Consider the following 11,730-nt stretch of genomic DNA (forward strand, 5'->3'; position numbering starts at 1 on the left):
GCACAGGCTCAGCTGGAGCAGGTGAGCTGTGCTGGGAAAGCCCAACCTTCAGCTGAGGAGCAGGATCTGTGCTTCAACAGCGCAACATTCCCCCAGGTCGCTGCAGAGACAAGGGCACCAACACCCTTGGTCATTTGATGCAATGTGAGAAAAGTACTGAAATCCACTTAGGCATGAAAGTGGAATGTCCTGAATACCTGAACCCTGCAGAGAGCCCCAGAGCTCGTCCTGGAGCTTACACTGCACTGGGGTTGTACTCACGTGCCTGACAAAGACACGACCCATGTTCCTGAGACAAACTGTTGAGAGCTTTGAGGACAACATCTGGCATGTGGTCTGTGATCATCTTGGGACTGATTAAAATGCTGCTGAAGACTGTTTCATTTGACCACCTTGCTGTGTATTTAATATCTGAAGAGCACAACCTAGGGAAAAAAAAAAAGACCAAAGATAGATACAATGGCTCAGACTGTCAGAACTGGAACAGACAACCTGGAGACTCCTGACCTTGCTGAGGGAGGACTGGAACTCTCTCCCAGCAGAAGGTGCAGCTCTGACCTTCAGCAAACAGCTGCAAGCACTGCCATTCAGTGTCCCTGAGGGCAGGACTGCACCAAGTGACACTGTGCCTGAACAATGAAAGAAACCATCAAAGAGTCCAACACTCCTGCTCCCAGAACCATGGGATACAGTCTGAGCAAGGAGGGGTTAGACACTGCACGTTCACACTGTTACTGTCAAATTTAAGGGACATAGCAGAGTGGGAGCAATAGGAGACCAGGCAATAAATTTCATGCTGCACATGTGCTGTGCCATTCTGTGCACTAAAATCCCAAATACAGGATGGGAGCTCTTTGTGGTAATCCAATTAAAAGGACCCAACCCTGATTAACTGCTGTGCTGTGGAACAGAAGATGGAAAACAAATGAACTCAGTAAAATAGAAGAGCAACCACTGAGAAAAGCCACCAACTCACTGGTGTGCAAGTACCTAACTTGTAAAACCCGTACGGAAATCACTAAAGAATGGGAGGAAAAAAGTGGATTTCTTCTCCAACCCTTTTCTTTCCTCTCTCTAAGATACAATTCCTTTTCTCTTCTGTCAGACAGTCTTGTGCAAGTTAAAGATGCTCTTATTTCTGTTCCAAAATGAAAGGGGAGGATATTGAGCCCTCTCTAGCTCGTGGGCTGTTTCAGGTTGCTTTGTCTAAAAAAACCCCAACATCAACAAAACACACAAAAAACCCTGAACACAACACTGCCCCAACAAAGTCACAATCCTCAGCCTTCCAGCAGTTTCACCTTGCTGCTGTCTTTGTGCTACCTTCCTGCATCCACAGAAAAGCAGCAACAGACAAGAAACAGAGGCTGAGTGGGCACACATGAATTGCTGGGGCAGCTGCACCTCTCCAGCCTGGCTGGGCTGCTGTTATGGGCAATACTTGGCCTCTTTCTCATCACCAACATTCATGTGAGAAAACACTGTGGCATTTTGTTATCACTTCACCACTACCAGGACACAAACTGCAGCTCTGATCTCAGGCAGGAACTGCAGCCTGTCACTGCTAACTTTAAACACTAAGCCTGTTCAAAATTCTCACTTCAGCACCTGCAATATATGGACAAAGAGGAACAGTGTCCAGGGCTTGAGGAGAAAGAAGCTGTGAGGCACAGAACAGAAACTGCAAGGCTGGCTGAGGCACAGTAACCAGAGCTGGGTACTGGGCACGCAGGTAAGTCACAGAGCTGGAAACTACAATGCACTTTGAAAGTGAGAAGCAGCTTTAGGAGACTATAGGAAAGCAGGACAGTGGTATTCAATATTCCACTTACCTCCTAGAGCTGGATTCTTCGACAATATGGATAATCTTTCCAGGAAGATACAGATGAGGATACTGAGGTGGTGAATTTAAGTGTGACTCATCCTCAAGGGCATTGTACGAAGGTGATCGATGAACCATTAAACTCTCCTCAGCCAGCAGTGGCTGGGTCAGAGCATCTTGGTTCCTGCCATCCAGCTCAGTTGGGAAGTCATCAGGATCTCCTCCAAAGACTTCGTACCAACAGCCACGCAGCAAAATCTGGTACTGAAATCAGACAGAGAGCTGAATTGACCTCTGGCATCTCTGAGAAACCAACTCTAGCTCTGTGCTTGCACACACATCAGCTGAGACTACGACTAAAACATTAGAAGTATGCACATGCTCCCCAAACTTCTCTTTTTTAATAGTTTCTTTTATCAGCAAAGCTAGCAAACAGGTAATTCCAGGTCCTTGATGCTGTAAATCAGTATCTCCTGGGTCTTGTTGGATCTGAATTTCCACCACACAGCTTTATAGGACAGGAGACTAACACAAATGTCCCTGAATTAAAAACAAACACTTAGGTTCCAAAACACAACTGGAACTCTCACCATGAAGACCAAAAATACACACACCAATAGTCCCTGCATTACAGCTGGGCTGAACCCAGGTAACAGTTTTAACCAGGAACAGCATGTGGTTACCTTGGGCCTGTTGCAGTTGGCCACAATCCTCACTATTCTCCTCTTTAAATCCTCCATGTTGGGCATACTTAACCTGTTCCAAAACACAGAACAAAGTAAAGCAAAGCCTCTTACTCTCTGCAATCAAACACATTTCTGAAGATCAAGTTAGAAGCATTTCCATCTCACCTTGCAACAAGGTCCTTCCCAACAATGATCGAAACAATGAAGTGCTTAGTGTAATCCGCAAGTGATTTGCTTTAAAAAAAAAAAAAAGATACATTTTAGATACACTAAAGAGGTAAACACACTTTAGTTTTAGCATGATCTGTATCTTTCAATAAAACTACAAAGCTGTGGCAACAGCAGCAGCATTTGCAGTCATCCCTTGGTGGACTTGCTACAGGTGACAGAGTAACTTCAGTGTTGACTCTAAGGTGTGTAATGTCAAACAAGCCGAGGTAGACTAGTCAGGGGAGCATTTTATTCCTGCAACATGTGTTTCAAACTCTAGTTGTACTACCTGACAGAATTCCCTAGATGCATTTGGTTCTGTAATATTCCAAGACCTCAACTGTAACTCAAGATGGAGCAAATCTAATTTTAGTGGAGAATGTACAAACCCTTAACACAGTCAAGCCCTCAGTTACCACCTAACACACCTGTCAGCTCACTTGAAGACTTTACATCTTAGTCAGAGAACCAACCAACAGAAGCCTCTTACCTTAACAACCCTCCTGGAGGAGAGAAGGCATAACATCTTAGTGTGGGGAAGGAGTTCTTGAGCATGATGGCCAGGATAGACGCTGTCCCCCCTCCCAAACTGTGACCAACTATCACGAGTTTATACTCCTACAGGCAGAAAGAGAAGACAAATTTAGACACAGAAAAAGCTTTGTGTGATTTTTCTGGCAAACCAAACTATTTGGGAGGTAACTTACTGGAGCAATTGTGAATGCCTGGTTTAGAATTCCATCATTTATTAGTTTTCGATAGATGTAATTTGCAGCTTGAGTTATTCCCTACGAGAGAGCACGTGAGGTCAGAAGGCTGTACACAGTTTAAACACAACACCACCACAGAACAACTTGGTTTTGGCAAAGCCAGTTCTACCTAACATGCTTCTGGCAGAGGTCTAAGTATGACCAAGTGGTCTGTGTGTATTGTATGTAAGGGTTAAAATGGCTTTGGAATATTTCACAGGACATAAAGTCTGACCAGAGGATTACAAATTCTGCCTTGCAGGTCCAGATGCAACGAACACTGAAATAATTTATGCAATCCATCTTACAAGGAGAATACTCTCCTGCTGAGCTAAAGGATCCCAGGTGTGCCTGGCTGCTGCTGAGCTGATCTATAAACACTGCACACACCTTATGCACAAAGCCATTCTCCAGAACCTCCTCCAGCGTCAGGTCTTCGCAGTCTGCTGAGAGATCGGTGAGAATGTCCTGTGAAGGAGACAGCTCTGGTCACACCTCCCTGCAGGGCTCTGTGGCTCACAGGTCACTCTGCCACACAGCACAGCCACAGGGACACCACGAGCTGACTGCCAACAGTGTGAGCAACACGACACAGCCACCAGACACCACCACCCAAACACACACAGCAACCACAGCTCTGCCTGCAGCCACTGCTGCCAGGCTGCAAACACATCACTACAGATGCAGCTCCACTCACAGCGAAATGGAATTACCACTGCCTGTTCTCCACACTCTTCCAGTAGCACAGGGAATATTACCCATCCAAGGGCAGGAGGACTTACAACTTGAGCCTGGAAGACTCATACCCGTGAGTTACTGTCACATGTGCCAGCATAACATAATTTCCTCTAGGCACCAGCAGTTCACTCATGTCTATAATTACTGATATCAGATGGATGATACCTCAAATGACAAGGTTCCTCTCACTGCAACCACAATAGCTTCCTTTTTGTGATCCAAAGCAACAAAAAATGGAATCTCATAGATCTGGAGGGGAAAAATGGAATCAGTAAAGACACCAAGGTTTTATAGGAGCAAGCACTTGTTCTCACCTTCTGAAAGCTCTTACTGAGCTCCCTATTGCATTATGGAAAGAGGTTGAATTAGTCTCTTATCTAGATATTCTAAATGCTTTTTTTTCCAATACTGAGACAGATTTATGTCAATGGTTTTGTGGCTGTTCCTTTAGATTAGAAAGAAAAAATCACTACTGAATGTTTCCACTTGGCTTTGCATCTTGCACGGTATAAATGCTGAACGCAAACTAGACCCTTCACCCCTTGCTTCAACTGAACTAATCACTACAGCTGGTGCTGAATGCCTGTCCAGATTGTTTACCTTGTTATGAAAACTGATATGAATGAAGTCTCTGTACTGCAGTCCTGTTATTTTTAGGATGGATCCAAAGTGAAAGTTATGCCGATCACTGCCCGTTATATCAGAATCTGTTGGTCTATTTCCGCAACTAACAAACACAGAAGAGAAAAACTTTCATGTTCCAATTTTTTTAGGTTTCCTTTCAAGGAATCAAACTCAGTTACATTTGCAGAAGGATTTCTGCCAGGAATCAAAAGCTCCTTTTTTTTCCCAACAAGCTGTTAGCTCTGCCCACAGGCCTGGCTGTGCCTGGGCAGTCTGCCACACATGTTCAGTTCAAGGACTGGCAAACACCCTGGTGCTCCAGGACCATCAGCAGAGCAAACAATGCAGAAATGGAAGAATCCCTAAGATCACAGGCCAGTGAGACAAAATACAAATAAGGAAAGAGGAAATTCAGAACAAATTCTGTACAGCAGGCTTATCTCATGTTTTATCCACTGTCTTGCGTGAGAATTTTTCTCTCTAAGTAATTTATATTTCAGTAGGTTGTATTTATATTTCGTGTGACTAATTAAGAAAATCCTGGTTACAGGCACAAATGTCAGCGGTAACTTAAACATACAGTAACCTACACAGCAATATGCAAACTGACCATAGACATTTTTGGTTAAAGGGAATACAAGAGAGGTTGGAGGGACAGGGAACTTTTGCTAATTCCTTTAAGATAGGGAAAACTGTTGACAGACTTTTATTTCTGTACATACACATGTGCCCAAAAAGCAGCTCTAAAAAGCCTAACTTTAAAACATGTTTGGTTTAATTCCAAATCTTCCTTGGTTATTTTGCTAAGTGAATTTTATTTATCTCAATCACAAACTTCTCTTAAGAATAAAGCTAATTTGTTTGAGGGTGTAAGGACACTGAGATTTTGTTTCTACTGGATTTGTGAAAGATAACTCTACCAGTCAAACTCATGTACTCCCAAGAGTGACAGAATTTAATGTAACAAAAATATTGCTACTGTAACTACTTTATTCTTTCTATCTAACTAGTGTTAGCAGAAAGTTATTATGTGTTTTTAAGCTCTTGGGTCAAACCTACCAGTCACCATTGAGCTTACAGAGTGCAGTAAATGGGTTGGTGTATATGTAGTAGGGCCAGCCATAGGCAGCTGCAGCAAACAGCATGTAGTGAGCAGCATTCTCCAGTTCCACATCCAAATCATCGGTCTGAAAGGACACAGGGAGACAAAAGGAAGGAGAGAGAGAGAGAGGAAGGAATGTGTTAGACAGTCTCAGAATAAAAACTGACCACAGACTGGTGAAAATCAAGGCATGATGAAACACCCACTATTCAAAATGAAAACCTCAAGGTCTAAGAGGAACTAAAAATAGCCACTCATATTCCAGGAAAAAGCTTGTGTTTATTTGTGTAGTTAGGCAGCTCAAGAATCTTGAAAAGCTCTCATTAAATCAGTTCTTCCAATACAGATACTCTGATAAGTCCAATGCTGAAAACCACATTCCCTCCAAACCTGTTACTCAAGGATGTGACAGGAATGGCTCCAGAGCCTGCAGCAGATCCCTGAGTAAGGAAATCATGGGCACAGGCACCAATGTCAGAGGTCACTGAAACACACAGTAACCCACACTGCAGAATGCACAACCCCATCATACTGGCTGGACCCAAAAGATTGGCTGAAGTGAAATTATGTATTTCTATGAAACACAGACCAAAAGAAGGGAAAATAATTTATAGTGGCATTTTACTACCAAAGACAAGCAAAACTGAGTTAGCAAACTAACCCACCACCTGCAAGCATTTAAAAGATGCTGTTTTTCCTTCTTACCTTGTCTGGGTATTTGCAGCAGACAAACAGTCCATAACACTACAGATTAGCTTCCCAGTTCTATGTAAATAGCACCAAATATTAATTTTCTCTGTTCCCTTTCTCTCCCAGCTGTTTAACAGTGATCAAATGTCCCAAATGGTTCCTTTTTGCACTTAATCCCCTTTTCAGACATAAATTCTACTCATCTAAAAGCAGAAAAATGTTTTGACCACAAACTCCTTAAGATGTTTTCACTGCATTTATTAATAACTTCATTTATTCTGAATTTTGTAGTAGTGTTTAATTTTGATTTAAAAAAAAAAGAAACAAAACCAACTAAAATCTCTACAGAGAGAACTGCATTTCAATTTGATCTGGCACCATCTCCCAGAGTAATCACACCAGAGGCTGCACCAACCCTATCTTACCACGAGAGAGGATGGAGAATGACACAGGACTTCTTCAGGCTCTTTTGGGCAACTTTCCATTTTATCTTGCTCTTGATGGAGCAGAATCAAACCAGCTGCTATGTCACTTGGCACCAGATCAGTGTCCTGCACAAAGAAATGAAAGAGTGCTTAAAACCATCCCACACCTCCACAAACTGTCTCCTAAGAAAATGCACAGGGAATTTATTTTTTCAGTTCATATAAATGAGTTTCACTCAGAGACAGTATGCACTGAGAACCAGGTCACAGCAGTATCTAACCTCCCACCCTTCTGCACAGACTGAATGTTGTCTTCAGTAAGACAGATGACAGCAGAAGGAGCTTACAGAAGAGGCTGAAGGGTTTTTGTCCAACTCTCTGGGGCAGTTTTCTATCTGTATGACACAGGACCCTTTACTCTATAAACCCTGAGCAGGCTGTAGCTACCAATCAGCCCAAGTCCTGCTCAAAAAAACAGAACAGTTCATCTTGAAATCGTGAACAGATGTCAAAGTGAACACTGAACTCTGCCTGCCCAAGCAGCAGATGACACAAATCTGAGCTAAATCAATACTACACAGACTCTGACTTCACAGGTGTTCTCTGTTTCCAAAAAGCAACTTCCTGCATGTGCACACTCTGGTCTGTACATGCTCACAAGTGTCCCAGAAGGGGAAGATTGCCTTGACATACTGTGGGGCTCAGTTTTTAATAGTCAAACAGCAGTCCAGCTCTTTGCTCCTCTCTTCCCATTGTCAGTAACAAAAATGTCTGGATCTTCACACATTGAGGAAAAGAAACCCACCCTTGTTCTCATGACCAGTTATCCAAGGACAAAGATACTGTTTTCTCACAGCCCTTCACATTTGTGACAGGACAGAAACCTCTGTTAAAGGGAGAGGAGAATCAGTGCTGTACACTGAAGAATCACCTTTAATTTAGAAATTGGCCTATTCAAAACCCAATTTCAAGGCACAGGGCAGCATGGACCTCTGGCTGAGCTAAGGAAGAAGTGTACTGTAATGTCTACAAACTCAGAGTTAGTCAAAACAGGACACAAGAACAGCTTTCCATCTTACTGAGAAGTAGTTGCGGAACAGCTCTGCGATGCTGGTGAAAGCCACGCGATGGTCATCGTCCTGCACAATGCAGCAGCACAGCAACCTGATCCTCTTCTCCCACACCCTGGTGGCAGAGCTCTTCACGTTGTAGAGCAGCTGCCCTGACTGACTGCTCTCCAGGTTCCGACTTACTCCATCGCTGAGGTAAAACGTCTTCTTCCCCCCAAGAGGGTCAAACACAATTACAACTCCGATGATGGTGAAGATGATGATAACCCAACTGCAAAACAGAAGGGCGTGGGATAAAAGGCTGTGAAACCAGACACTTCTGACAAGTGTGCACAAAAACACAACTATAGACTTGACAGACTGAAAACAAAGCTAGGTATGACATTGTGTGTGACACAATCTGCTACTGTCCTAGGGCTGCATGTCCTGTTGTTGGGCCTTCAATGCACTAGGCACAAGGACAAAGCTGTTGGCTCAGTTCACACAGGGCATCACAGCCCTGTGCTTTGGGAATAGCAGCCCAAAGGTGTGACAGCTCCATTTTCCACTACCAGTTAAGTGATCTGCTCCAGGCTCTTCAGCCTGGAGAAGAGAAGATTGTGTGGAGATCTCATAGTAGCCTATCAGTATCTGCAGGGGCTACTGGGGAGCCAGAGAGGGACTCAGTTAGGAGCTGCAGTGATAGGACAAGGGGTAATGGGTTCAAACTGAAGAAAAGGGAAATTTAGGCTAGATATTAGGAAAACGTTTTTTTCTGTGAGGGTAGTGAGACACTGTCCCAGGTTGCCCAGGGAGGCTGTGGCTGCCCCCACCCCGGCAGTGTTCACAGCCAGGTTCAAGCAACCGGGTCTGGTGGGAGGTGTCCCTGCCCATGGCAGGGGGTTGGGACTAGATGATCTGTAAGGTCCATTCCAATCCCTAAAATTCTATGATTCTATGATCCAATCATTGTCCTCTTCACATTTATCCATTTTTCTACACTCCCACTGTCCCTTTCTGATCTACACCTCCTTTCCTTCACTTTCAAGGCAAGTAGCTTATTCAGGGAAGGAAACCAACTCATTTTCCCTTCCACATACACTACCAAGCTCAGATTTAGGAAGACCTTTACCTTGCAATAACTGTCCCAATGATGACATTTATCACAGTCTTCTCACACTGCACACTGCTGTCTGACACCCACACAGCTCCCACCACAGCCCAGATGAATTCAGGGAAATAGAGAAGTAAGCGAGTATAAAGTAGTTTGGGAAGTGATTTTCTTGGGCCTGGATTAGAAATTGTTCCTGAAATTACAGAAAGGATTTAAAACAAAAACTGTTCACCAATGCATCTCAAATACATAAGATCCTACTCAAAAATATGAACTTTCTGAGCTTTACAGAAAGAAACTGAACTGAAACTATACAGTATTTTCATACTCATGGAAAGCTATCACCGAGGGTGGGAAAAGACAAACAACAATGGGTTTACAGCTGTGATTCTTAGAATCTACTCTGCTAAACCCCAAAATAACTCTCCAGTCAGACAGTTCTGCACTGGACTTGAGGCAGCAGTGCTGTGCATAAGCCAAAGCTGCATGCAGGAGCACTGCCCACCTACAGCTCCTCATGCCTTTTGGTGGCTGCTTTTATTGATTTAGTTCTTACTTGGCTGAACATTTTTTTAGATGCTACCTTGCTGGGCTCCGATGAAGTTCTGTTTATGGAGTCACTAAATAATAACAAAAGAACAAAAGCAGGACCATTACCAGGACAAATACTTCTCAGACTCTTTGCTGTTCTGTTAGTTTACTGATAACCTCTTCCTTTCAGACTGTTAGGCAATAAGAAAGGGAGTGATTTCTGGCAGCTCATCTCCTTAAACCAGTTTGCTGACTGCAGGGTAATGAGGCAGTGGGGGGTGTGGGCTCATGTGCAGACAGGATCATTTGTAAAGGCTTAAAACACTGCACAACAGAAATAACTTTGGAAACTATTTTCCACTTGTAAAGCTGTGATTCACACCCAGTGACAAAACTCCTTGATCCAGAGGTGGATAACTCCCATTCCCAGGCTGCAGCCTGCACTGCAGCAGCACAGTTGCTTACACAGACACAATCCCATGGAACTTTTTCCTTTCTCAGCATCACCACCCAGTGTGGGAGTTCTCCAGCCAAGTTCTCTGCTGGCATCACCAGTGCCCATGTCAGTACAGTGTAAAGGTGAATCAAAACCCAACCAACACATCTCTCCATTTACCTTCTTGGAAATGTAGCCTTGGAATTCTTCCACTTCTTAGTCAGAATGGCCTTGTAGATGTACTTCTATACTGAACAAGGCTCTTTTATCCCTGCCATGCACAGTTACATCTCTCACCTCCACAACTTTGATATAAACAGCAGAACTTGCTAATGTTACTTCCCTGCTCTGGAAACTCTAGGAAAACCAGTGGTCAGATTCGAGGCCAGGATTATCCTCCACAGCTATGCTCTGGCATAGCTTCTCTTCATGCACACTTTAAGCTTCTTTCCACTTAAGTAAATACTCTTTATAGTGTCTTGTGAGGACCAACGTAGTCAAAATTGTGGTGTCTCTTCTATAATTCCAGAGACCACACACATATTCCAAATTAATCTTCTTAGCAATACTTTGCTAAGCAGGTGCCTCAGCAGCAGAAAAGCTTTCCTAGCATTTTTAACCTAAAATGAACCATTCCTACAAATGACTAGAAGTTGCACTGGGGTTCTTACTTCTGTTCAGCCACTCACTCCAAGCTGTAGGTCCTGTTCTAACAGTATTCATTGTCTTAGTTTTGTTGTGACATTTATAGAGATCACTTTGTTCTGTGTGTTATTTCCCAAGCAACCACTGCAGCTAAGGGACTTTGACGAGCCATGACTAAACCTATGCGAGGCAAAGCTAACACAATACTCCAGATGAGAAGCTGATTTTGGATACATTCCCCTAAATCCCTGTCAGAGAGGCCGAGTGGTTCCATCAGGGGTCATGTGTTAATGGAACACAGAGAGTTTTCACCATGCTCTGATGGCAATGAGCAAATCACCATTAGCTGCACTAAACTATTGTGTCCATTCATCATGTTAGTTTCCAGACTAACAGAGGGGGTTCTATTAAAGCAAATCCATTAATGCTGGCAGAGAATTTTTCAAGTTTGACTATCACCAAACCACCTCAATTTTTTGCGTTGTTCTTTATAATGTCAGCTCCAGATTCAAAAAACCACATTAACAAGACAAATTACTATTGCGACCGTACGAGGTAAAGATAAAATCGGATTAGTAAGTGTTTACCTTGCATGCTGATGTACACGAGAGCGGATAACGCACATATTATGGCCGCCAGGAGCACCAGGAGCACGAGCAGGTAGCTGTGCAGCAATCCTCCCCCGGGACAGCTGAACTGCCCCTTGTGAACCGTGTAAAGGACAAGAATCCCGATCCACCTACAGGGAAGCGAGATAACCGAAGTGAGGCGCCGGGAGGGAGCGGCGCACACTGCCAAGCGAGCGCCCGATCGATGCTTTCCACCCCCGTTAGCACCGCGGGGATTGACAGCGAAGGACCTGTTACATAAGGGACGTGTCAGAGCCGAGCGGAGCGCGGCGGCTCCGCA

The 11,730-nt window shown here is 43.9% G+C and overlaps 1 protein-coding gene across 1 annotated transcript; it reads right to left on the minus strand.

Moving 5' to 3' along the window:
• Positions 1-11,560, minus strand: DAGLB (diacylglycerol lipase, beta; the record flags this gene model as incomplete). Its single annotated transcript, XM_009084665.1, has 14 exons — positions 1-425; positions 1,833-2,086; positions 2,506-2,578; positions 2,674-2,742; positions 3,209-3,336; positions 3,426-3,506; positions 3,858-3,935; positions 4,371-4,454; positions 4,806-4,932; positions 5,889-6,016; positions 7,047-7,172; positions 8,126-8,387; positions 9,228-9,402; positions 11,409-11,560. Coding segments are annotated over 14 exons (1,927 nt in total), but the record flags the coding sequence as incomplete, so codon positions are not given.
• Positions 11,561-11,730: the final 170 nt, after the last annotated feature.

The sequence above is a fragment of the Acanthisitta chloris genome, unplaced genomic scaffold (assembly GCF_000695815.1).
Source record: "Acanthisitta chloris isolate BGI_N310 unplaced genomic scaffold, ASM69581v1 scaffold44341, whole genome shotgun sequence".
NCBI lineage: Eukaryota > Metazoa > Chordata > Aves > Passeriformes > Acanthisittidae > Acanthisitta > Acanthisitta chloris.